The sequence below is a fragment of the Cloeon dipterum genome, chromosome 2, assembly GCF_949628265.1.
Source record: "Cloeon dipterum chromosome 2, ieCloDipt1.1, whole genome shotgun sequence".
Taxonomy (NCBI): domain Eukaryota; kingdom Metazoa; phylum Arthropoda; class Insecta; order Ephemeroptera; family Baetidae; genus Cloeon; species Cloeon dipterum.
In genome coordinates, this window is record NC_088787.1 from 12,985,044 (window position 1) to 13,010,969 (window position 25,926).

General features: G+C 40.2%; 7 protein-coding genes across 11 annotated transcripts; 5 read left to right on the top strand and 2 right to left on the bottom strand.

Annotated features, from left to right (window-relative positions):
* Positions 1–555: 555 nt before the first annotated feature.
* su(w[a]) (suppressor of white-apricot) lies at positions 556–7,820 on the top strand. Of its 3 annotated transcripts, none has more exons than XM_065481477.1 (9): positions 556–838; positions 1,635–1,798; positions 2,784–2,965; positions 3,155–3,451; positions 3,832–4,111; positions 4,165–4,281; positions 4,821–5,382; positions 7,350–7,487; positions 7,547–7,820. In XM_065481477.1, exons 1-9 carry the CDS (start codon positions 642–644, stop codon positions 7,740–7,742), a joined length of 2,133 nt encoding a protein of 710 aa, XP_065337549.1. In that variant the 5' UTR covers positions 556–641; the 3' UTR covers positions 7,743–7,820. The 3 variants fall into 3 exon arrangements, with proteins under 3 accessions (XP_065337549.1, XP_065337551.1, XP_065337550.1); XM_065481479.1 differs by lacking the exon at positions 556–838 and adding an exon at positions 895–1,573; XM_065481478.1 differs by lacking the exon at positions 556–838 and adding an exon at positions 895–1,232.
* Positions 7,821–7,918: 98 nt separating this feature from the next.
* Positions 7,919–10,407, top strand: Miox (Myo-inositol oxygenase). Its single transcript, XM_065481483.1, has 6 exons — positions 7,919–8,046; positions 8,321–8,704; positions 8,764–8,900; positions 9,596–9,730; positions 9,877–9,972; positions 10,050–10,407. Exons 1-6 carry the CDS (start codon positions 8,035–8,037, stop codon positions 10,156–10,158), a joined length of 873 nt encoding a protein of 290 aa, XP_065337555.1. The 5' UTR covers positions 7,919–8,034; the 3' UTR covers positions 10,159–10,407.
* LOC135938008 (uncharacterized oxidoreductase TM_0325-like) lies at positions 10,267–11,730 on the bottom strand. The gene is made up of 5 exons (XM_065481485.1): positions 11,571–11,730; positions 11,252–11,484; positions 10,962–11,141; positions 10,736–10,906; positions 10,267–10,627 (listed from the first exon to the last, which is right to left on the bottom strand). Exons 1-5 carry the CDS (start codon positions 11,620–11,622, stop codon positions 10,469–10,471), a joined length of 795 nt encoding a protein of 264 aa, XP_065337557.1. The 5' UTR covers positions 11,623–11,730; the 3' UTR covers positions 10,267–10,468.
* A 295-nt stretch (positions 11,731–12,025) lies between these two features.
* LOC135938005 (uncharacterized protein DDB_G0286299-like) lies at positions 12,026–14,253 on the top strand. Of its 3 annotated transcripts, none has more exons than XM_065481481.1 (10): positions 12,026–12,499; positions 12,565–12,633; positions 12,802–12,900; positions 13,006–13,083; positions 13,142–13,186; positions 13,269–13,340; positions 13,392–13,511; positions 13,596–13,646; positions 13,773–13,867; positions 14,086–14,253. In XM_065481481.1, exons 1-10 carry the CDS (start codon positions 12,029–12,031, stop codon positions 14,093–14,095), a joined length of 1,110 nt encoding a protein of 369 aa, XP_065337553.1. In that variant the 5' UTR covers positions 12,026–12,028; the 3' UTR covers positions 14,096–14,253. The 3 variants fall into 3 exon arrangements, with proteins under 3 accessions (XP_065337553.1, XP_065337552.1, XP_065337554.1); XM_065481480.1 differs by having other exon boundaries at positions 12,027–12,499; positions 13,000–13,083; XM_065481482.1 differs by lacking the exon at positions 13,596–13,646 and having other exon boundaries at positions 12,027–12,499; positions 13,000–13,083.
* A 1,660-nt stretch (positions 14,254–15,913) lies between these two features.
* On the bottom strand, positions 15,914–17,081 carry wbl (endoplasmic reticulum protein 29-like protein wbl). Its single transcript, XM_065480141.1, has 3 exons — positions 16,850–17,081; positions 16,419–16,778; positions 15,914–16,362 (listed from the first exon to the last, which is right to left on the bottom strand). Exons 1-3 carry the CDS (start codon positions 16,946–16,948, stop codon positions 16,096–16,098), a joined length of 726 nt encoding a protein of 241 aa, XP_065336213.1. The 5' UTR covers positions 16,949–17,081; the 3' UTR covers positions 15,914–16,095.
* A 3,732-nt stretch (positions 17,082–20,813) lies between these two features.
* On the top strand, positions 20,814–23,492 carry LOC135936852 (E3 ubiquitin-protein ligase TRAIP-like). The gene is made up of 6 exons (XM_065479840.1): positions 20,814–20,824; positions 20,928–21,066; positions 21,128–21,340; positions 21,397–21,555; positions 21,726–21,836; positions 22,260–23,492. The coding sequence occupies exons 2-6, from the start codon at positions 20,954–20,956 to the stop codon at positions 22,882–22,884; spliced, it is 1,221 nt and encodes a 406-aa protein (XP_065335912.1). The 5' UTR covers positions 20,814–20,824; positions 20,928–20,953; the 3' UTR covers positions 22,885–23,492.
* Positions 23,493–23,894: 402 nt separating this feature from the next.
* LOC135936121 (zinc transporter ZIP1-like) lies at positions 23,895–25,868 on the top strand. Its single transcript, XM_065478820.1, has 5 exons — positions 23,895–24,110; positions 24,169–24,271; positions 24,563–24,652; positions 24,712–24,863; positions 24,929–25,868. The coding sequence occupies exons 1-5, from the start codon at positions 23,983–23,985 to the stop codon at positions 25,371–25,373; spliced, it is 918 nt and encodes a 305-aa protein (XP_065334892.1). The 5' UTR covers positions 23,895–23,982; the 3' UTR covers positions 25,374–25,868.
* Positions 25,869–25,926: the final 58 nt, after the last annotated feature.

A 25,926-nucleotide genomic window follows, 5' to 3' on the forward strand; every position in this document is an offset into this window, starting at 1 on the left:
CACTCTATTTGAAGATAAGAAATACATAGATGATAGTTCTGCATGTGATTACGATTTGCGATTGCTTTTGAGGAGGTTGCGCGTTGTACGCCGTCCTAGTTGATTTCCTCAAAGCTTGCAAGCATATTTAACAGGAGCAAGATTTTCTTATCTCAGCAGAATTTGACGATCCGTGTAATAAAAATGGTTCTATTAACATGCTACTTAATCGCTTTTTAATGTTGACCATGTTGACCGATTATCAGGGTTCGTCAGTTCTTGCTCCCTTGTATTTATGTTATTTTGATCTTCAAAAATTATATCGCCCTGCTCAGAGTTGAGAGGAAGAAAAGTCTCCCATGTTAAATACCCCTCGTATTCGTCTATTGCTACCGATTATTTGCCGATTTAAATCAACTAATAATGTGTTGTCAATCGATAGACGAACTCTTTAGCTGCAAGTAACTATAAACGTCACGCATCAGAGGTGATTACACGTTGTTTTGGCGCTAAAAGCGCTCAAAAAATGACTCGCCTCGTAGGAAGGCCGCGTGGCGTCGCTGTCAGCGGCGCGTTGCGGGCCAGTCTGGCCGCGAGTGAGGAATCGAGCGAGACGAGTGAAGTGAAGTAGTGTTGCCGCTGTGTTTTGGTTCGCGCGGCGGATGGTCGGAAAAATGGCTGAGCAGCAGCCGTGGGTGGACTCTGGCATTTTGCGGAGCGGAAAAGGTGGCGAGGACGAGGAGCTTCTGGTGTTCGGCTACTCCTGCAAGCTCTTCCGCGATGACGAGAAAGCCCTGTTCGTTGACCAAGGCTTACACTTGATCCCCTGGATGGGAGATGAGACTCTTAAAATAGACAGGTCCGTTGTGCCACCTTTTATGCGTACCATTTCTCATCATTTGCTCTTTACCTACCTCTAATAAGCCGATTGCAGACACGTTTAACTCGCGAGACGAGGGGTCACTTCTTATGTATTTGAGATTTGAGACCCTGTTTTCCAAATTCGCGATTCGTGTGTGCTGGATTTTTGTTGATAACGAAGTGCGGTGAAAATTCCGAGTGTGATTGGACACGGGCAAATTTTCACCTTGCGGGGGTAGGTTTGTCTTAACGTGCCAGTTATTTCCTCCCAACAGGCTTGATTGGTTCAAGTTTCAAGCTTTAAAGGCGAGAAACCCAGCCGAAATGCCGCCGAAATGTAATTTACATAAATCACGGAGTCGGGGCCGAGGATGCGGAAAAGCTTCATGAAGGTGAGAAAAACACTGCCAGAGGCGTCAAAAAGGTTTGCCACAGGGAGTATTTTTAATATACATATCCATCCTTTCGTTACACCTATAAATGAGAAAATCGGAGAAGTCGCGAAGAGCTCTGTTTCCATCCTGCATTAATTTTTTTGTTTGTTTAGCAATGCAAAAGAGAAATTATTTATGTATTTTTCAGTTGTTGACGTTGCCGGACGAAATCGATTTATCCGTATCTCAAGACGCAATGTGTTTCTTTTTTGCAGATTCCGAGTTGCCGACACTTTTCAGCCAAACACAATCGTTCTTGCTTAGTTTTTGCCAAAATTACCAAAAGAAAGTTCTACACTGTTCGTGCTTGTCGCCACAGTCGTTTGCATCGTCGCTATAACATGCTGTTCTGCTTCGCAGATATGACGGAAGAGCCGCCTTGCCTGACCTCAGGCCCTTCGAGGCGCAGCCAGACATGGACCTCATCGGCATGACCGAGGCTGAACGCCGGGTTGAGACCAAGTGCGACGAAGAACGCTACTGGGCACTCCACCACAAGGAGGACCAGGACGAGCAGTTCAGAGGTACCAAACTCATCCTCAATCTTTGTCCTTAAACTGGAGCCAGATTGAGCAAAATTCTCGAATGGCAATGAAATTCTTAACAGTTCAAATTATTGTTTTTGTTGATGGCGTGAAATGGAATAAAATTGCTTCAATAAATACTTATTTTTTCTCGTCTAGTACTGTTTATATCCACGCAGCAAGAAAACTTAAAAATAGAGAAAGGAAATTGGTTGAATTTTAGTAGGGGTTTGAAATTTCAGTGAGGCTAATGGATTCTTCATTCACCAAGCCTTCTTTTCAAGAACAATAATTACATGGGTGGTGTCGCTTACAAAGCAGAATTTCGCAATCATGTTTCGGAAATAACTTGGCTCTCTCAACTTGGACAGATGATGCTGATGACAAAGCAGGATTTCAGAATAAAAATAGGACAAAAGTGATGAAAGGTTTCTAAATGTTTCGGCTTCGGGATGAACATCTAGAAGCAGGAATAATCTCTTTTAACTAAATTGTCAGTGAGAAGGTCAATTTAAACAAATCATTACACAGAAATTAATATTTAATGTACTACTAACAGAATAATTTCCCAAGTCTTTGTAACATTCAATCAAGTTAAAAATAAACAACAGATAACATTTTATTTTAACCTTCGTGGTTATTTTTAGAGAAACTCAAAACATCAATTTTAAACAGAAATTAGATAATAGAGGTCTCAGCCGCGAGATTTAAAGTGGCGGCTGGCAGGACCGGCTTTGCCGAATTGTTTGCCCTGGCCATTTTCACCAGAGGCTGCCGCTGCTGACAATATTTTAAACGTGAAGGTTGACAGTGCGGAAGACATACATTTCCTATATTTTCCCCAGCACTTTCAAGGTGGCTGCCCACGTAACCCAAAATTTACTGACTTGCGCGGTGCAGCGCGGCAGGCTGAGACCTCTTTTTCTGGGTCTTTCCATGAAAATGCAAGGCCCCCCAAACTGATTTTGTGCTGGCGCTGTTGCAGAGGAGGAACTGAAACGTCTGCAGCAAGCGCTGAAAGAGAAGGAGTATAGCGCCGTGCAGTACAGCTATGATGAAAACTCGCAGAACTCTAATTTAAACTGCGGCACCAACAAGGATGAAGAGGAGGAGGATGTCCCGTTTGTTGCTCCTCCAGAACTGGACATCCCAGTCAACATGGTGTTGGTAATTAATCCTGAATAATTTTAATGCTCAAAATACTTCTTTTAGTTTAATGTTTGTTGAATATAAATTATAATGGCTGGTTGAATTGAGTGAGAAATTTTAAAATCGAATCTAGGACTAGATTAGAAATCATAGTACAAAACCAGTCATTCTCTTGAACAAAATGTGTTTCTCTGTTTATTGGAACAGCCGCCAAACATGAAGCAGCACGCCATTATTGAAAAGACTGCCCTGTTCATCTCGCAGCAAGGGGGCCAGATGGAGGTGCTGCTGAAGGCCAAGCAGGCCGGCAACCCGCAATTTGGCTTCCTCAGCTTCAATGACGAACTGCACCCCTACTACAAAATCGTCCTCACCGCCATCCGCAACAACCGATACAAAATTATTGAGTCAAGCGACACCAAAAAGAGCGAATCAGGCGACGACGAGTCAGATGACGAACACTACCTACACCCCAGCCTCGCCAGGACCACTGTGCTCGACTCTGTAAGTCTGCATCGATGCCCCTATTGGTGGAGTGATAAACTTTCCTGGCATGATTCATAAGTTAAAATTACAGTCAGGATCTGGTTCCGAGTTTTATCGACAGTGACATACTTAAAAAAAAATAATGAAATCATTATGCTCTTTTTTGTAATTATTGATAGTCATTTAACTGACACATTCCAGTGCTAACCAATTTTGTTAAGTCCTTAAGTTAATTTTTTAATCCAAAAATAGATTCTGATTTTAAATGGCATAATTTAATATTTTTAACCATCTTCTCGGGCTCTATGGTTTCAATTGCCCAATTTTTTATTCTAAATGAAATTGGATGTGTCGTTTGAAATCAAACTTGACTGAAATTTGAATGACTTTGTCGACAGGCGCCGTCGATCCCGAGTGTAACTTACCGTCCTAGCGCTGACTGCGCCTACTCGATGCTAGTGAGCAAAATCAAAGGCAAGCCCATAGAGCTGGGCACACGACAGCCTGAGGAAGAAGTGAAGAAGAACCAGGCCCCTGTTACACCAGTTCCACCTAAGGAAGAGCCACCGGCGCCAGCGCCTCTAGTGCCTGACTCGGAGCTGCAGGTTGTTGTTGACAAAATAGCGTCTTATGTTGCCAAAAACGGCCCTGAATTTGAAGCTGTCGTAAGAGGCAAAGGTATGTTTTGTTGAAAGTATTTTATTATGAGCTTATTAAACTGTGTTATTCAGGTGATGCTCGGTTCGCTTTCCTTGACCCCAACCACATGTATCATATGTATTACCGCCAAAGAACGCAACACTTTGTTGATGAGCTGAGACCAAGAGCAAACCCCAAAAACAAAGCCTGTGAGTATTCCATATCAACGCTGGTTATTATTGTCAGTGATAACAGCCTATGTTCGAAAAGAAAACATAAGTTTTATAAACAATTTTTATGATGGGCTGATAAGCACAGAGTTTAATTTATTTATATGAAAGGATATTTTCAAGAATTTCCAGTATTTGATATGAATAATCTCATTTAGATAGCAAATTCTCTCGGAAACTCCACTCACTATCATCGTTTGTTCAAATAAAATTTTTCCTCTTGAAAATTCCACTTTTTGTTATTGGAAAGTTCCTCTACATGTTCATTGATTGTTTGTAAACAAGGAAAAAGTGAAATCAACTTTCAATGTGGCTCTAAATAGATGAATTTGCCAAGAGACGAATTCTCAAATTACAATTATTGGCCTTGACATGTTGTTAAAGTAATTATAATTATAGTTGTTGTGATTACTAGGCATTTGAACTGTTAGTAAACAGCGAAAATTAAAACACAAATTCAAGGAAGAGAAAATAACATTTCAGCCCACAGGAGTGACTGTAAATCGTTTCTGTTTCAGCAATTCTTCCAGTCAGCTTCTGTATAAAGGCGCAAGCACCGGAGGGTGTGCTGGAGAAGCGTTCGGCTTTGGAGCTGGACGGGGCTCCACGTCCACGAGCGGCGGCCGCGTACATGGCGACGGCGCTTCAGAGCGTGTCAGACGTGCCACTGCCGCCGTGCCCGCCGCCTGAGAAGCCTGAGGTGAACTCTGAGGAGAAGGAGCGGGTGCTGGCTGCCAAGAAGCTGGCTGAAGAGCGGCTGCGGGCTAAGTTGATGGCCGTCGCCCGCAACAATGTTGCCTCGGCCAACAGAGAGAAGCAGGTGCAGCAGGAGCGCAAGAAGAAAGTGGCCGCCTTCCTCTCCAGGATCGCGCTCGAGAAGCGGCAGATCGTGAAGCCTGCCGCGCCAGTCATGATCGGGCCGCAGCTGCCGCTTGAGATGCAGCTGCCCGAGCCTGAGGACGACGTCCGCTCCATCCCGTCGCCCACGCTTTTCGAGGACAGGCCCCTGTCGCCGCCCCCACCGCCCAACATTGGTAGCGGGTTGGGGTCCACGCCCCCACCAGCACCTCTTATCGGGGGGTGAGTGTATTTCCGTTTTTTTAGCACTTTAATACATCAGTTAAGAGCAATTTGCATTGTTGACTTAAGCAAGTAGTGGTTTACTGAGTTAATTGCCTGTGAACTCAAGCTATAGTTTGTCCCCTCAATTTGCAATAGTGAAATCAGCAGGGTTCCCCATTTTTTCAATGTGTTAAAATGTACCAATGGTTTTATTGCCAAAAAAAAACGCTGGAAAAAACAAGATTTTACCAAATAGTACTCCGTAAAGGTCACACTTCATAAATCGTTGAAAATAACAATGATAATGCAAAGATTTTCGTTCCTTTGTTAAAACCAGTAGCTTTTATATTGATTTTCTTAAAATACCTATTTTTGAATTCATTCATCATGAGAATCTTTGAACTTCAATATAAACGCACATGTTTCGAAAAAATGCACAAAGCTGCAGAAAACCCCGCTGAAAAAATTGTTTGTTTCTCCGGGAAAATGCAGGAACAGTTCAATTTCAGATTTTGCCAAACTTCTCAAAAAATTTAATGATTTTTCATCTAATTTCGATCCTCCTTGCCGCGATCTATCCTATGGGATGCGAAAAAAGTCCCTAAATTGTAGAATAAATCGTGGATTCACAGTAGAGATACAATTCTAGATTTGAATGCAAACTATTGGGCCGATTTTCTCATATATTGAAATGAAGTTTTTGGAATTTGTTGGCTTTTTCATAGTTTTTAGATAGTTTTTCTAGGAAAAATAAAAAGTTAAATTTTCTGTAAATCATTTCTTCTTAACTTTGAGCTTTTAAAGAGATGTATAGAGGCGATTAAGTGTCGTCGGGATAAGTGGAATATTATTTCTCGTAGAGGAGGGGAACACGTTTCTACAAGTCACGTGCATGATGCGTGTGAAATGTCAAGATAGTGTTTTTGTTTATGAGATGTTACAGCTACAGCATGCGTAACATCGATATATATCCTAAAAGTTGCGACGTAGAAACAAAATCCGCATATTGTGTAACTTTTCTATGACTTCATGTATCTCCATTCAAGAAACAATAATTACGTTCTCACGATGAAGAAATAAACGCACTTTTCCTCGTTGGTTACTGAGGGCTAGGCTCTCATGTACTATGTCAAGGTCGCCAGGTGGAACCGAAACACGTCGAGAACAAAAAAAGTCCGTTTCATATCTTCTTGAGTAAAAATTTGAAGTCAATAATTATATTTACACAGAATTTTCACTCCTAAATTTTCGTTAGTGTATCGTAATTCTTCTTTTCCTCTTGGCAAAAGGTGGCTAAATGGCAATCACTTTCATCGTATGTTTTGATACGTGCTTTTTGTATCTTTTATTGCCAGTAAGAGCTGCTTCTATGTCAAATAAACAGCCATGAAAATTTGTTTTTATCTTAATAAATTCATTATGGTAAAAGCGACCTCCGTTACTCTTCAATAATTATTTTCCAGAAACATCAAGACGAAGATCACGTGTCTTTGAACTTTTGTCACGCTTCTTTTCGACTTTTAACCCTGTTTACTTTGACTTTCAAGGGCGTTATTTACACTTCACAATCAAAAGCAGCCATCAGGGTTGCATTTGATTACCACTCAATTTTTACCAATTTCGTGCGCAAGAAATGAATTTTCCCCCCGTGAAATTTTAAAATTTGCGGTCATAGGAGTGGTCAAAATTTCCTCTACTGTGCAGATTTCTTTCTTTAAAATTGATATTTTTACCTCAATTTCTCCTAAAAAGTTATTTAAAAATTTTTCAAGTCGCGGTCATGTGCAAATAATTTGGAAATTATTATTGAAAACTAAAGTGCCTGCAAGAAAAAGGTAAAAATGAAAAAAAACGGTTTTACCACTGCACTGAATTTTTTTAATGCGGGTTTTTTGCAACCCTATCAGCCATTTATGTGATTTTTGTTTTCCTCAAACTCAAAGCCTCATCAAAAACTGAAAATCCTTTTGCTACTTTGATTCCAGGACTAAATTCGAGTCAAGAAGTAGAGACAGACAGTCATACAACGGCAATAGCAAAGGGCACAGCAGAAGTCGCAGTCCAAGTCGGCCCTCGCACCGCAAACACGGCAGAGGCTCTCCGAGGAACCACCGACGCAAAAGGTTTTTATAAATATAATTCTTTCCCATTTGCATTTGTTATTCTAACATACGTGATACAGATCGAGCTCTCGCAGTAGGAGGCACAGTAGCTCTTCCCAGTACAAACACAGCAAAAAGCGATCTCACGACTCCTTGAAAGAGTCAAAAGACGGCAAGAAGCACAAACGGCGGCGCAGACGCTCGTCCTCGTCTAGTTCATCCTCGTCCAGCAGTAGAGATTCCAAATCAAGAAGTGCATCGCGGGAGAAGAGCTGATTTGAGACTGTGCACCTTCAATTATAATGATCATGTCTATTTTTCAGTACAAATAAATGAACATTTTGTTAAACAAAATTAGCGAATTTTGAACCTTTTTAGCCCTGTCCAAAGTTCTGCGAAAGACTAAGTTAAAGAGTACGGTCACCGAAGAGAAGATAACCTCTGTCTCTGTTTTTATGTTGGCTAAGCGCCGACGCAATCATAAAAACAATAGAGATAATTTATATTAAATGTGTAAATGCTTTAGTGTTGCTTGGCTTAGTTGGTCTCGCACCTCCAAGCTGTCAACATGAGGGTCTTGGTGAGTGGATCACAAAATTGATTTTTAATAATCCATCTGGCATTAAACGACTCAATTTTTACGGATTTCTGAACTGTACAATTCATTGTCTCATTTACATCGCGAAAAATTGGTGGAACGAATCAGAATCTTAATAAAACCTGAGTCTCCTTAATGAATTGCTGTTAAGTAGAAAAGCTGCTTGTCTGATATTAAAAAATCAAATTGGTTCATCGAAATTCCATGGTGGCTGTGCCAAAGTCCATACTTAAAGACTGACGGCAATACTCTGCAGCAAACGGTGTCCATCCTCGACCCCTCGGAGCTCGTCCGCCCAGAGGTGGGCTTCGCGTCCAAGGACGAGCACGAGTACCGCGATTACACGGTCACCGCTGGCGACGCGCACATGGAACGCGTCCTGCAGACCTACACCGAAATGCACGACTCGCAGACGGTCGACTCGGTGCGCTCGCGTCTCAAGCGCTGGACAAAGTTCAACGCTTTTCGCGCCGAGGTGCTCGAGACGCTGGACAAGCTGGACAACCTGGTGGACGAGAGTGACCCTGACTTAGATCTGCCCAACAGCGTGCACGCTTACCAGACGGCCGAGCAGCTGCGCAAGGACTACCCCGACCTCGACTGGCTCCACCTGACAGGTCTCATCCACGACCTGGGAAAGGTCGCTTCATCATCCCAAGTAGTTAGTGTTTTTTGTTTTAATATTAATTTCATCATTAGGTCATGGCATTCTACGACGAGCCCCAATGGGCGGTTGTTGGTGACACATTTGTTGTCGGATGCGAGTGGGCCGACAGCATTGTCTACAGAAAGGAGACTTTCAAGAACAATCCGGACGGCAGTAACCCCAAATATAAGTATGGCTAGTTTTGATTGAGATATTATACGTATTTTATATTTTAATTGATAAGATAAATGGTTAAATTTGAGTTTCTGTAATCAATTTAATTGATTGAAAATTGCTGTTAATTTGTCGAACAATATTTCATTGGGGAAATTTAACTAATAGGCTGTCATTAGGTCAATTTCCTCATTTAAATTTAAATTCAAGGATGGCTCGAATGAAAATTACTAATAGGCATAGAAGTATTACACCAAACAAAAAATATAAAAAGCTCACAACAAATATTTTTCAATGAATAACCATCAAATTAAGAGAAATTAAAAAAGATATACACAAGCATCTTATCTTGTGAAATTTTAATTATTGAATGCTCCGCTCTGCGCAGATTTTCTCAGGACGGATAATTATTCCCAAACAGCTAACCATATCCTGAGTAAATTCGCACGGCATGGGTATGAGAAAGTGCTGGAATTTTCTTGGGGCCAAAAATTCTTCGCTAGGATGCCAGAGTTAGGTTAGCCCATTTGGCATAAATAATTTTAATTAAGATTAACAGCAACGCAATTTTCAAGACGGCAAGCCAAATTGAACTATTTTATGAGATAATTTACTTATATGTATTTTAGTGAAGATATAAACAGTTCTCCTGCACAAAGTTATGGGGGTTGAAGTTTAATCATTAAAAATTCGAAATATATTAAATTGCAGCACCAAATTTGGCATGTACTCTGAAAACTGCGGTCTGGACAATGTGACCCTGTCCTGGGGCCATGACGAGTACCTGTACAGGTTCCTCAAGCACAACAAGTCTACCCTACCAGAGGAGGCGCTTTACATGATCAGGTGAAAATTATTACACGCCAAGGGGGGATTTTTTTTATATTTAACATTTTTGTTATGGTAAAAGAATACTTTGCTAAATAGGGCACTTGAAGGTCACGGTCATTAAGAAACAATCCTCCTCATACCTATTTTATTATTTTCGCCAGGTATCATTCCTTTTACCCGTGGCACAGGGGCGGCGATTACATGCACCTTTGCAATGAAAAGGACAAGGAGATGCTGAAATGGGTGCAGTTGTTCAAGTACGTGTGCACTGAAAATTTATGAGTCTGTCGCGGAAGCTAATCTCTAATGGAAAAACAACCTCTTCCTCTTGCAGCCGCTACGATCTGTACACAAAAAGCGACCAAATGCCCGATGTTGCGAAGATCAAGCCCTACTATCAGAGTCTCGTTGATAAGTATATACCCGGCGTTTTGGAATGGTAAACTTCAGATTTGAGCTGTCAAAATACTTACTGATAATGATGCTGTCCTCTTAATGAAATCGTCATAGTATATTTTTCTGGGTTAACGACTTGTAAGAAAAAACAAAGATTATATAATTATACTTCTGGTAATGTATTTCATGAGCAAAACTAACGTTTACATAACAATTTAAGGAACTTTTGATTTACATTTTATCCCTCATGTAAAGCCCGATATAAAAATAAATTGTATATTGATTTTATCCTAACAGTCTACTACAGTACAGTTCTTTACTGGGTGTACTATTTGATTTTTAAATATTGACACCGTTTTAACGTGGACACATTGCGTGCCTTCCTCCGTCTACCGGAATGTGAGCTCCAGTGATGTAAGAGGCCCCTGAGGATGCCAGAAAAGTGATGACAGAAGCCACTTCCTCAACATTTCCAACTCGACCAAGGGCGTGAGTGGTCTTGCTGTGCTCCAAATACTGCAGGATACATATTTTTAAATTTATAATAAGGCAATGTTAAAGAATTTAATCAAATAAACTGGGCAGGTGATAAAAACTAAAGGGAATCAAATCAATTTGTGTTACCTGTTGATACTGCTCCTCGGAGACGCCTGCTCGCTTATGAACCTCAGTGACTATCACACCAGGGTTGACAGCATTCACTCGCACACCGTGTTTGGCTAGGTCCAGGGCAGCACTCTCAGTGAACTGGTCAACAGCCGCTTTGCTCATGTTGTAAACGCATATGCCTGGGAACTGGGTGCACAATTTGGTTATTTGCGAGTGCGTAAAAAGGATTTAAAATGTTTACCGCTCTTATGCCGCAAACGCTGGAAATGTTGATGACATTTCCTTTGGAGTTGATCAGATGCGGTGTAGCTGCAGTGGTCATTAGGAAGACAGACTTTGCGTTGGCGTCCATTTGTTTGATGTAGTCCTCCTCAGTGGCTACTTCGACACTACCCATCACCAAGATACCAGCATTATTCACCTGGACGACAAAATCATATTAAAATATACACACCTTATTAGAGATAGAGACATAAAAATTTTAAACAAAAAATTAATTGATACGGAAAAAATTTGAAATACATATAGTACCAGAACGTCCAATTTTCCGAATGAATCGATGCAATTCTTTATGATGACTTTGCAGTCTTCCGATTTCGTCACATCACCAGTAATAGAGACGATCTTGCTATCGTCAGCACAGGCTTCCACGCATTTTTTTCTGGTTTTCTCAAGATTTTCGGCATTTCTGCCGGTTATCACAACTTTGCTGCCAAGGCGTGCAAAGTGAACAGCAGTCTCTACGCCGATCCCTGAGCTGGCGCCTGTTGGTGTTCAGTCATAATAATAAATGCAAGAGACAGATCAGAGATCTCACAAAAAATAAACAAAAATTATCGTCAAAGCTCACCTGTGACGATCACAACCTTGTCCTTGAGAGACTCCAAAAAGGTGCCAGCCATCTTGCGTTGGACTTTCGATAAATCACGACTATCACGAGTTAGTGTTTGGTATTAAACGGCCGTGTCCTTACGCAAGACAGAGAGACCAGTTCCTATTATATTATAATTTAGTTCTCCAAATGGTCAGAGAGAAAGGTTAGAGCCAGAGCCGAATTCAAATCTGGCGCCCTCTGGCAGTAGCGAATCAACAAGCTCCCTTGGTGATGCCGACAAATAAAAAATTTAAAATAATAAAATAGTCCTCCAAGAGCATTGGAAAATTTACATAAAACCCGGATGAAAATAATAAAAATCAGTTAAATGCAGCAGTGTGATTTTTTCTCAGCTAGGAAAATATTAATTCAAGATCGGCGCTTTGCGGAAGAGCCGTTTTGGCGAAAACGGCGAAAATTAAATCACCGGCTTAATGCGCGTGCGCAATCGAAGCGGAAGTAAGCCGAAGCAACGCAACGAGCACCGCTTTCGCGCCCATCATTTTGCCGGTCAACAGAATTCTCAGCAAAACAAACAGCAGTCCAGCGGCAACCGCCAAAGTTTAGTAGCAAATCAGAGAGCAAACATGCCGAGACCGAAGAAGGCCGACGCACCAGCCGCCGAGAGCGCCGATAAAACCGAGGAAGCCGCCGCAGCGACCGCCTCCGATGGAGAAGCCGCCGAAACGGCTGCCCCCGCGAAGAAGCGTGGCCGCAAGCCCGGCGTCTCCACGAAAAAGCCCGCCGAGCCGACGAGGGAGAAAATCCCTCGTGGGGCCAAGGCCGCCGCCAACATCAAGCTGGCCGAAAAGGACGAAACGGAGGTAAAGCCGAAGAAGGCTAAGCCTGCTGCCAGTGGCTCCGGAAAGGGCCGCGGAAGGCCCAAGAAGGTGGAGAAGGAGGAGGTAATAATGACCCACGCTTTTCATTAGAATTTCAGGATTTTGAATTATTTTTCCTTTTGTATCAGTCTGCGGATGAGGCAGAGGAGAAGGAAGAATCCGAGGAGGAAGAGGAAGAGGCCCCCTCCAAGAAAGCTGTAAGTTCCAGGAGAATAATGCTACGAGATTACCAAAATTATAGCCTTAGAATTTGATGATATCGATCTGCATTCTAGTTGCTAAATTTAACTTATGCATAGTAATTGGCTGGAAATTGTTGCTTTTGCCCTATTTTACTGCATGCCAATCTAATTCCGTTTTTGAAGAGACAGCCTGATGCTGAGATTAGCACCGATGAGGATGATTCTGAGGAGGATACTACGCACATTGCAGAGAAACCCCAGAAGAAAACTGGCAACAAGAATGTTAGTTTTTAATTTTTCTAATTGATATTATTCTCGATTTGAAGAACAGCCTTGATAGATTTATTGATTGAGGGTAGAATTAATAATTTTCATGTATAGCAACAGGCTTCAAAGAAGGCAACTCAGAAGCAAAGTGATGAGAAAGTGGACAAGAAATCCAAGGGAAATAAGAAGGACAGTAAAGTAATAATTTTAGTGCATCTTGTGAAGAGTCTGCCTTATTGTTTATAATATTACATAGGAAGAAGAAGATGAAGATGATGGATATGAGCCAGACAGTGACCAGGTAAGTTATGATTGAATTGCATGTGTACACTACTGAATTTCATTCACTTCTTTTAGTCTTGTTACATTATGTTGATTTTTAGGCGTCGAATGATGGAGTAAAGGAAGTGGACAAGAAAGGTACCAAAAAGGATTCGGGCAAGTCTGCTGTTCAGGTGCATGACCTAGTATTTAAGCGCTTCATTTCATAACTTGGTGACTCTAAGGGCAAACCCTCCAAGGCCGGTACAGCCAAGGAGTCTACCACTGCTGGCAAAGAAGAACAGCCTGAAGAAACTTCTGACCAGGAAGTCGCAGATGATGACAAGAAGGCTGCACCCAAGAAGGTTTCGAATGCTCTACGCTTTGATTAATTTTATATCTTTGCTTCTTTTTTATATGTGTCTAATTGCATGTGTAAATCCATTCAGAAAGCAGCAGCTAGGAAGGGCCAGAAACAGAAGGAGGATGCCGACAATAAGGTTTAATTCAAACTGCACTTGATCGAAATTTCTGCACGCTTTGCTCAATTTATTTCCAGTCAATTAAAAAATTAGATGTTTGTTAATTGCTGTGCATTTCTCATTTCGTTGAATCTTGTTTTGCAGAAGAAGGAAGACTCTGAGAGTAAGACTTCCAACGGATCATCCACTAACGGCGCTAGCAAGGCCAAAGGCAAAAAGGCTGTTGCTGCTGAAGCCTGGTAATAAACTAGCATTATCTTTTCTGGGAATTGATAACAAAATCAGCCAGCTACGTGTACAGAGCTCATTATACCTTATTTTAACATTTGACCGGGAGATTTTAGTAATTTTAGGTTTAGTGCAGCGTTGAATAAATTAAGGTCAAAATTTTGGATACCTAGATCATCTGAAATTAAATTGTTACTGATTGCTGAATTTGTTTATCTTCGTGTTGCAGCAAATCATGATCAGTATTCAAGCGCAAAGCGCTGGAGATCGGCAGCGTTCTGCAAGAAACTTATCCCGAGCTGGAGTTGTTGATCAACGAGGGCAAAGCACCGCGCCGAGGCGCCTTCGAGCTTGAGCTAATCCTCGACGGCGAGCGCCACCCACTTTGGAGCGGCATCAACAAGGGACCCCCGCGCAAGGATAAGTTTCCAGAACCTGCCGCCGTTTTGAACATGGTGAACAAACTCCTCCAGTAATCCGAACACAAGAGCAACAACAACCAGCACTATAGCCATGTATGCCCTGGCAGTGGAGCGCCTCTACTCCCATCCTCTTCTCTAAACACCGATCAATTTTATCAGAATCTCGACTCGCAAAGTACAAAAGCATTTCGTTCAGCAATCTTCTCGGCCGATTCAAAGTCTCGAAACATTTCACGCTCTATTCACCATTTTCGGCCCAAATCCGCGTTTCGTTTTCGAGTTGGGGCGGGCGAGACGGAAAGGAGCTGTCACACTGGCGTGTCGATCTCATGACGGCCGGCAGGGAAAGGCCCCGCGGCCTCCCGGTCGGCCTGACGCACTCGCACGGCCAGTGGACGGTTCACTTTCATCTCCTGCCACTGCTAGGGTATGAAGCATTTTAAACAAGTTTTTTAAGTACAATGATGTGTGAGTAGGAACTGTTCAGTGTCTATTATCCATAAACTGATGATCTTCAGCTGAATAAGTGCGTGCAAGCTGAGAGGTTTTTAAAAAAAGCGATCAGTACTTGTTCTAAATGTCAATTTGCTCACTTCTGCATTCACATCTCCTCCGTTTGTTCTGTGTGCGCGCGCCCCTATGAACTTTTCTTCATTTGTTTGAAATAAGATTATTGATTGCAACCAGCAGGCGCATTTTATATGGTCTTAGAGTCTAGAATTAAATGATTAGTGTATTTTCTCAATTTCATTTGCACAAAAATAAAATATTGTATTAGTGAAGTCAAAAATGTTGCGATTCATTACGAATAAAACCCTTCAAAAAAATTGTATCCTCTAGAATTTTTATTAGACCTTGAGAAGAAACCTCAATAAGTAGTGATCTTGGTTAGATCTCCAAACGCTTTTTTTTATCCAGTGAGAGTCATTGATGAACGTTTATCCAATTGCTTGGTGTCTACTTTCGGCTACAGATTTGTTCTATCCATCGATATTTACTCGCATAAACATAAAAGTTGATTTAAACAGACTTTGCTGCCAGTGAAGACGCCAAAATCGGAGATAGCAGTTGAAATATTATATAATTATTTGATCGAAAAGTACAGGACGCTGATTGACTGAAGCAAACGCGCAATTCGCGACACCTGTGATCTGATTGCAAGCTATGACGCGCCAGCCAATCAGCGTCGAGGATTTTTCTAGCAAAGAATTTGAAGTGCTGTCTAGTCTACGATTTGAATATTTCATTCCAATTTATGGGTTTAAATCAACTTTCAATGCGTTTCTGCGATTTATCAATCGATATAGTGACTCTTTAGCTGCAAGTAGACACAAAAAAATCAGTTGCGAGGGCAGCAATATATAAGAATAAAGAAATTTTTAAAATGCATTTCTCTAGACTTTTCTCAGGGTTCTTATCTCAGTCAAAGGTCACTTAATTATTTTATCTTATATAAAAATCAGTTCTGGAAGATTCCTTATGGCACCTGCGTTCAAGCATTGCACGAATAAAATGGTGAAAGGAGAAACAAGAAATATTTTTGCCTACTGAAATATATTCTTAGCTATTATGAAACCAGAAGTGGAGGTTTCATTTTCAGTATTCCGTAAAGGGTCCATGGAATAAAATCTTAAGTAGGAAACAACTGCGTTCTCCACAGCACCATAATTTAATATAACCATGTACAAACAAAATATTAAATTTAACATTTTTGTGTTCGAATGCTGGAAATATATCACCGTTTTACACAAAGAGACCACTTTGACCAGTGTCCAGGATAAAGCATTTTGAATTCTTGCTTATACCCATGGAAAAATCTACAACTCATCTTTTTGGAATGAATTCAGAATGTTCAGTCGCACAGAAATTTCCTCTTTCTTCTCCTTGCTAATCTTGCTTTCGAGCAGATTTTGCACCCGCTTGACCTCATTGGCGACAAATTCTTCCCCCTTCTCGATCACCCTCCTCATTGTCTTCACATAAGTTTCCGCTGCTTTTTGCTCGCTTTTGCCGGTGGCTTGGTCCCACAGGTCTTCCGCCTCTCGCAGCAACACCTTCCGCTGCGCCACATCGGCACTCGCAAACTGCAGACCAAAATATTGAGCTATGGGACAATTAAATAAATACAAATCTAATTAACCTTCATGGCTATCGTATCGAATTTCTCCAAGCAGCCTGGCAGTCCAATGTATACTCCCGAATTCGACCTGATGAATTTCTTCAGTTCGTCCGCGTTGAAGTCTTTGCCTTTGAAGTCGATCGGAGCGTCCTTGCCCTGAACGAACAACTTTACCGCAGGGTAGTCCTCTTTTTTCACTTCAAACTTCTTGGCGAGGTCTGCATTCTCGTTGTCTCCATAGTCTTTCACTCCAACGTCTGCAATTAGCAGGTCTAATTGGAGGTGGGAAGCCTCAGCCACTTTAAGGAACTCGTCGTGCTTGGCACCATACGGGTAGGCTATGTCGAACTTCACCAGGGTGGCTTTGAACTTTGAAATTACCTGCAAACCCATAAATTAGAATATTTTCCATAATACGTGAATTGAAACCATTTAAAAAAATGCTCATTTACCTTATCAAATGTATAGGAATCAAGAGATACACTGCCTTTGCCATGAACATGCAGGGCAAAAAGAAGGGCCAAAAAGACTGGTGTGAGTAGTTTAAACATTTTTTAAAAAATGGAATGAAATAAAATGTTTTTAAATGCAGCTTTACGCCGCCTGCCAACGATAGTTTCGGGCGTTTCGGGAGTAAAAAGATCGAGAATAATCTCTTAAAAATATAACGTTGGATAAGAGCGGAAAACCGGAAAAGCTTGCGGTGACCGGTGAATGTTTACAAAATTCAGAGGTAGAGGGGAAGCTGATTTGGAAGATTATGATTGGATAGTTAAGCGAGAGGGAAAAAAACGCGCGAAGACTCACCGCGAGCCAGCCAGAGCTAAAATAACCGAAATAACATAGATTTCAAAGCAAATATTTGGAGTTTTTTCTAGATAAACAAATTCATTAGAGTTGTATTGTAATTTTCCTGCTGAAATTGAAGAAAAAATAGGTATTGGTTCATAGCTCATTAGCTGTCGTCTTCTCCTCACCTGCTCGCATGTCGCGCCCTATTATTTTCAACCCTGCGGGGGAGGTGATGTCATTATTTGTCATTTAACCAATCGGGGTAGTAAATATAACCCAAATTCTAATTGGAGAAAAATAATGCACGTGCCAATAAGAAATGAGATCGGTTATTTTTGTAGCCGATAGGGAGCGCAGAAAGTGCATTTTTTCGATTTTTTCATTTGCACCCTGACGGACTACAGCGACCAACATCCCCGCCCTCTATAACATGCATCAGATGACACAGAGGACACCTGACAACGCGTAACACACGTGCTCTAAACACAAAAGTTGCTTTGATAGAAAGAATCTCGCTAAAAAAAAGCACAGGACTTTCCCCATGACGAGGCGTCTGTGAGACGATAGAAGAGTATTAGCAGCTAGGTCGGTTTGTATATACAATTATACGTATATATATATTTTTACCATCGAACAAAAGTTACTTAAAATTATAACAATGGAACTCTCGCTTTCACCATTAAATTTTTCTTATTATTCGATTGAGTTCTTCTATTATCTATGTAATAAATTATTTTAGCTCGTTTATAAACTAAAAATATTTTGCTGGACATGATTTCTTGCCCCATTAGCAGAGAAAATAATTGAAAAAATATTATTATCACTTATTATTGTTGTTTCAGTTGTAAGAATTAAGAATATTATGTTGTGATATTTTAGATAAAGCACCATAAATAAGAAGAAAGCTCGACCAAGGAAAAATTGAAGGCTTATTCTGTATTATTCCACTTCACAATGACTTCTGCTTTTGCTGAGAACAACCCTGATTTGAGACCATTGTTTCAAAAATTGAAAAACTACGCATCAACTCAAAATAGCCTTCCAGGCCGATTGTCCAGCGATCAAAAGCAACACTCTCTTCTTGATATGGGACGATGTATTGAAGGATTATTAAAATTACCAGCTGCTGTTAACTTCGCAGGTGGAAAGTCAACTTTGGAACGGTGAGAGAAATTGCGTCTATTTATTTTCATTTTTATGTACCAATATTTTTTATTATAGCGAACTTTGGGACTTTGCCACCAAATCGTCAACTGCAATGTCCACATTGTCCACACATGTGAACTTAAAGGAGCTCTATTTGAGGTTGAAAAACCACGAATTAGAGGAGAAAAATCGCAAGCAAATTGCGGAACTGAATGGATCGTACATCCAGACTCATATGGTATATATAGCGATTAAACAATTAAAACAAATTAATCAATTTTATGTTGAGAAACTTGAGATCTAACTAATAATACTTTTTTATTTACTGTAGGAAGGGCATGTGCCAATCAGGGTTGCTGATGAGTTTTCAAAGCCAGTCAATAATTTGTCAGCAGAAACGAATAATATTTGCTCCAATTTAATGGGTCCTAGGATTAAGGAATTTTTACAAGCATTGGACGACCTTGGATTATATCGATATCACAAGGGGAAATCAATTATGGATGTCCAGGTTCACAGTCAAATGAAACTCTATCTTTATAAGATCGGAGCTCATATAGAACAGTGTTTGGAGCGGCCTGAAGTCTCCAATGACAAAAATCAATGGCGGAGGTAAATTTATCAATTTAAAAAATATTTATTTTAATTAATCGGAAACATATTTTAAGGCATCTTTGGAGTTATGTGAAAAACTCCACTTATCTTTCGCAACACTTTGACCCGGAAATGCTTTACTACAGATTTCAACTCACAGATATGGAAGATAAACAGAAAAGCGCATCCCAAATAATAACAGTTGATTAGAAGAAAGTGAAACAAAACTATTATGCAGGGGATTCAAGATTTAACTGAATATTTAATCAGTCGGTCACTCTGAGCCTCAGTGGGAGTATAATCTTCGTTATAAATATTTTCTTTAATTTAGCATAATTTATATTTATGCTAAAATGAGGTTTCCTGTTTTATGAACTTTGGTTTCTTCCATTTAGGCTTGTGTGTTTTTGTTATTCATTCGTGACGTTACTATAAGCGTACATGACTCGGTAGCCGACAGCATAATATGTGAATGTCTTACTCAAAGAGTTAAGGCCGCCCACGCTATATTTTTTATTAATAGTTTATTCACCCCTATACTAAACTATGATAATATTTTGATCGATAGTCAATCCAAAAATAAATTTTCCAGTTATCAGAAAATTTGGAAATTATTATGCCGCTGCGCGCATTCCTGAGTTTGATGGATCTATTTTAATACTAACTGCAACAAAATAAAGCAGGCTCATTGTTTAATAGCACCGTATAATACTGTTTTTTTCTAAGATTGGCAAAATATTAATATGTTTGTTTGTTATATAATGTACTTTATGATACTATAAACATTTGTGTGAATAATAACGTGCAAAATTTACTAAAATGGATCGGCAAATTAAAACGGTCAAAAGAATTAATTTAACTTTGTGTGACATGAGAGAAAAACAAATTGGTGAAAAGTCAGCAAGTTTCGCTGATTTAGATATTTTCCGAGTTTTCAATTCCATCCGAATTTGGTAGAAATATAATTTACTTATAAAAAGATAATTTCTCTTTTCTTTGTGAAGTAAAAATTGAAGAGATCCGCAGTTGAAATTGAATCATATTGATGAATGGTGTGTAGCACACAGCTTGTCTTCTGCATTTATATATAAAGGAAATTTCAAAATTTCAACAACTTTTGAAATCTTTTATGGCCACTACAAAAACGCCTCTTTTTGCTTTCATTTTGGCCAAATTTTGGCATTTCAAAAATATTTTATTGATTTTTTGTAGGCTAGTGTACTACATAGAACATTAGTGTTTTATTTTTATTTACCCAAAAAATTAAGAGCGATTTTTGCTTGAGAGGCGAGAGACCTCTCGATCCGTGGGTAACAAAATTAAAATAAATGAAGGAAGGGCTGTTAGAAGCGCGCGTGATTATGTGAAAGATAAAGACAAATAATGATAAATGGGCGTGTCAATTGCAAGACTCAGCATGATATGTAGCGAAAGAAGTTAGGTAGCTGCTATAATTCGTGTCAAATTAGTAATGAAATAATTATGTAATACATTTTCCAAAATTAATTAATACGGAATTTACTCGCATTTTAGATTGATTGTTGAAAAATACAATTCATTGATCTATTAGTGCATAATTGTTTGCACGTACCATTTTACTCCCGAGTATACACCAAACACATGTTTGTTATTGTGTAAAGTGTAAACCCGCCTTCCAATGGTATTGTGAATAATTTGGCGGTTTCCTCTTTCCTCTCCAGTCTATGAGCAGTATGAGCTGAGTCTGCGTTTCTGTTGACAACAGGTATGTATAGATAGACTAGGTGATATTTCTCTAACATTTTTTGAATGCCTTTGCTTATTGGATCAGTGACTATGCATAGTGTAAAGTAAAAAATACCGGAAATTCATTTTATTTAATGCTAAAAACCAAGCAGACGCATCAATTTTAAAAGGTAAAAATGCATGCATGAATGAAGTATGATAATAATTATGTATCTACAAAACCAGTTCTAAAAATTGCTTTGTTATCTCTATGTATGTATCTAATTCTAGAACAACAGGCCAACTTTCTTTCCATAAAAATGGTGTTCTCGTGCTCCATTTGTCTATCATTCTTTGATGCCTCCTCAGACATTTTTTGTCTACCGTGTGGCCACATTTATCATATGACCTGCACCATGCAGTGGTTCGAAAGGTGAACACCGAATTTTTTCCAAATCCGTTCAATTTGAATGAAGAACCTGTTAAATTTTCAGAACGCAGTCTTGCCCTCAGTGCCGCAAGCCGACCACCGAGAAGAAATGCATCAAAATATTTCCCCACTCAAGCGAACAAGGGACGCAACAGGACCCAAGTCAACTCATGCAGACCATCGATGGCTTGAATTTGGAGATTCGCAAGCTGACCAAATTGAATCACGAAAACCAAGCTGCCCTCAACATGCTGAACTCAGTTAACCAAGAATTAGAGTGAGCCCATTAGAGTAGCCCATTGTAGCAAATTTATTCAAATCCGCCAATTGAAGGTCTAACAAAGAGGAGGCGAGTGCTGAGATAAGTCGGCTGATGAGCCACAACACTCTTCTCAAGAAGCAGGTGAAGCTGCTGAAGAATGTTGAAAATGAGCTCCAGGTCGCTAGGACAGCAAAGGAAAAGGCTGAGAAAGACCTCTTGGTCTGGAAAAAGTAATTCATTACTATTTTAACTTTTTAACCCTTTCTCAGACGGATTAAATTTATTTATAGTTTCAGTCCGAGAAAGGATAAGTGATCAGAGAGTACACCATAGCAACCAAATGTTTTAGACTTGTCATTCATTTTTGTACCTTATCTAATCCAAATACTTGTTTTCGCAGCGTGTCCAAGGTTGTGGATGGGACATTTTCGGAGGCTGATGAGGCTCTGAAGGAAAGTGCCAACTGCTCCGACATCAACTCTGTGCTCACCATGTGCCGCAGTTTGAAAAGGTTAGCACTTGCCGGGCTTCTTGAAATTTAAAAATATTTGATACTTATGATCTTTATTACGGTTCTGCAGGGCTATTTTGCCCCATACATTACCATATCCAGAGGCTTAAGGCGCGAATATGAGTTCCATTCCACTGGAAAAGAGCTCAGTCTAGTAGTACTAACTGAGCTCTACTTTTTCTTTGTAATATGTTCAGGGCAAAATTAACTTACGTTACGTATGATTGTGATTTACCTAATATACGACTGACGTTTAAAAAGAAAAATACTAATAATGCCAGTTGTGATTTCCTCAGATTTTACAAAAATACCAGTTAAATATTTTGCTTTTGTATGGGCTGTATTAATTATGTTTAAAAAGAAAATATAGTATCGCTTATAATCCAATATCTAGAAAAAGCATTATTTTCTCTTTTAATTTAGGGAGCTGGTCACCTTTAAATCCAGAGTGTTACTCCTGAAGAGAAGTGTCGAGCAGGAGAAGATGAACGGCAAGCGGCAGGTGGCTGAACTGGAAAAGCAGCACAAGATTGAGGTGGAGCTGCTCAACAACCACATGAGTAACCTTGAGCACGAGATCTTGCAGCTGAACAAAAGGCAAAAGGAGAAGGAAGCTAAGGCAGAGAGGGACTACCTGATGTGCGACCAGTTCCTCTCCAACCTTGAAGGCAGTCAGAAGAGCATCTTGGACTCAACACCACCGGGCAGCAGCCAAAACAGTAGCCGTGGCGCCATCCTGAAGCCCTCGACTAGCAGCACCCTGAAGCCTTCTACTAGCAGCACCCTGAAGCCCTCGACTAGCAGCACCCTGAAGGTGTCCAACAGCAACAAGATGAAGGTGGCGCTGCGCAAGCCTGGCGACATCTTTGGCGTGTCGCGGCTCAGCGGCGGCTCTGGACAGACTGGACTGATGAAACGGATGTACGAGAATGCGGCCAAACTTCCCGACAACATGACTTACGATGGCTTTGGCAGGACTGTCAGGGCCGAGAGTTGCTTCAAGAGCAGGCCATCCACCTCGACAATGCCAAAGAGGCCCAAATGCTGAGGAAGAAAAGGCCAGATTAATTTTTGTCCATTGTTACTTATAGCTGTTAGACAGCGCTACACAGTCTGATTCTGTCTTTTCCATTAGGCCATTGGCCCTGGTTTGCAAATTTTATGCAGTGAATTTGAGTCGCACTGTAAACTTTACTTTGTGGGCTTCGTGGATAGCTGCAAATGGTTGATCAATTTTGATTTTAATTGCTTATAAAAATAAGTCTAATATGATGAAATTATCTGAGATGAGACGAAATTTTTAAATCTCTTAAAACTCATCTTTGTCTAACTTCGCAGGTTTGCTATTTTTAATTCGAAGACAAATAATGTGTGTTTAGTCCATGTAATCAGTGAGACTAGTTGATAAGCCCTTGAAGACTGTTAATTTAATCCTATTTTTGTACACGCAAGCTATTTATGTATCCGTGCCTTGCTGGAAAAAACACTTCTTTCATAAATAAAGATAAATTCAATTCACGTCACTCAAAAAACTGGATGAAAGACCAAATTAATTCATTTGTTGTTGCAGCTTGGCTTGAGATTATATTTTCAAATAATTTTGTAATGCTCCACAGTAAAAATCGCATGTAAAAATTAAATTTAAATTAAAAAATACACTTGCTTTTCATTTTCAAACCTGCAAGAGTCAGGATAAAATATATCCTTACATTTTAGTAAAGGACCGCAATTTATTTAGTTTGGAACCCGTGAAGGCAAAGCCGCAAGACTCGGTTTTAACCTGCCCTTTTGACCTGCTCTTAATTAATTGGGTGGCTAATGGAAATATTAGATCACATTTTAATTTAAAATTATTCTTTTGCATTTGGCGGAAATCTCATTGTCAGTACCGCAGGATCCCCATAATGTGCAGTCCTTATTGGCCGAAAGTGACGTCATGAGCGATCACGTGATATTTGTTGATATGTACATGGACATGTGACTCTGACTGCTTCGTTTGCCACAGGTCCTTTGTTACGTTGTTTTCAGTTTTCATTTCCATAAGAAGTAGAAGATTGAACAGAGAGAGAGAGAGAGGGATCGCAGATTTCGTTTTTTGCTCCTGTGTGGGAGCTGGGAGATGCGATAGAAATACATACGCACTAAAATGGATATCACGGCAGTAAAATGCATCGTTCTAGTTGCTTGTTTGTTTGTCACGATGATCTTCAGCTTGATGCCCTTAAAGTTGATGGCCGAATATAGGACAACTCGGGACCTGACAAAACGCGCTAAGTATGTGCACCACCTGTGGAAACCACATTAATTTGATTCTTGAATTGCATCTCTATAGGTTTTCTCAATTTATTGGCCTGATGAGCTGTTTTGCTGGAGGGGTGTTTATGGCCACAGGATTGCTGGACCTCTTTCCTGAAGTGCTAGAGAACGTCACAAAGGTTCGAATTTCTCAGAACCTAGGCTCAACGATTTATAAAAAAATTAATGGATTTTGTATTAATGATCAAAAGCTGAGAGGATCACAGGCAACGTGATTGTTAACTCATAATCGCTCATTAATGAGCGATTGGACAAATTTTCCAATTTGTTTTAATTTTATTTTTGCATTAATTTAAAAACAGATGCTTTCTTGAAGAAATATTTTGACTGTTTTACTTGTTTTATTGACTCAATTAAGATAATGTTGCCTCTCCAATCAAAATGATTTACTTTTTTTGGTATTTTTACAGGGACTGTCCATGCTGCATATAAAAACTACGTTTCCTGTGTCTGAATTCATCGTGGTTTTCGGGTTCCTATTTGTTGTGGTTCTTGAACAGGTATATACTATACTAAATAAAATGAAAAAACTTGGTTAAAATCGCGACTTGGCTCCCAGATTGTTTTGGACTGCAAGCAGAGTGATCAACCAATTTCCCACGAAGTCCCTCGAGGGGACCTGGAACAAAGCACTGAAGTCCTTGAGGATGGGGAACGATCCATAGGGTCAGATATCCAAGATCCGACTGAGCATGTACATCCCAGTTTGAGGTATAATTACAGAAATAATCGCGATTAATTAAATATTTAACTGTCAAAAAATGCTGGATTGTCAGGTCTGTTCTGCTGGTTGCTGCATTGTCTCTGCACTCTGTTCTGGAGGGAGTTGCGATTGGACTGCAGCCGAGTGTGGACAGTGTCGTGCAGATTTCGGCAGCTGTCATGCTCCACAAGGCAGTTATTGCGTTCAGTCTCGGCCTGAATTTGGTGCAGAGCGCGCTCGGCCTCACAGCAATCCTCCAATCGTGCCTGGTTTTCTGCTCGACCTCCCCAATTGGAATCGGATTGGGAATGTTGGCGGACGAAATGGGCCACACGCCTCAGTCAGTGTTGCTCAACGGCGTGTTGCAGGGACTTGCGTGCGGCACGTTCATTTACGTGACCTTTTTTGAAGTGTTGCCCAGGGAACTGAGCAATGGAATTCAGCGGCTTCCCAAAGTGCTGGCCGTCCTCATTGGCTTCTCTGTGGTTTGCGGAGTGCTATTTCTGGATCCAGGCTAATTAGAGCTAATAAGCAAGCTTCTCTCCAAACCACCAAATAATTATATTGTATTGATACTCCGTTGTAGGAGAGGTGTTAATCGTACTCATGATGCAGCTGTATGGACAGTTAAGTGACTTTTAACTAGAGAGGTGTCTTTCAATTTAATTTTACTATAGAATTATTTTAGCCTCAATGAGCAGGTGCATTTTATAGTCTTGATTAGTAAAGAACCGGGGATCTGCCATATTGTATTTGCCACTAGCAGTGCTTTCTATGAAAAAAATGGTATAATCATGTTCAGTACGGTAATTCCGCCAATTCATTCTAGGCAAGATTCCCTCAATTATTAAAACCATTAAAAGTCTGAGTATTGTATTTCCATGTAACTCTGTGATACAAAAAAATTAGGGGCATAATGATATAATGATGGTATTAACAATATATATATTTCTAATAAATCCGTAAAAATACTGGAATCATTAGTTCACCTGTTAATTATTTGCCTAGATAATATATTAAATAACCTCTCAACTGGCAGTGATGAGCTTGAGCTCCCACAGGTCACAGGCA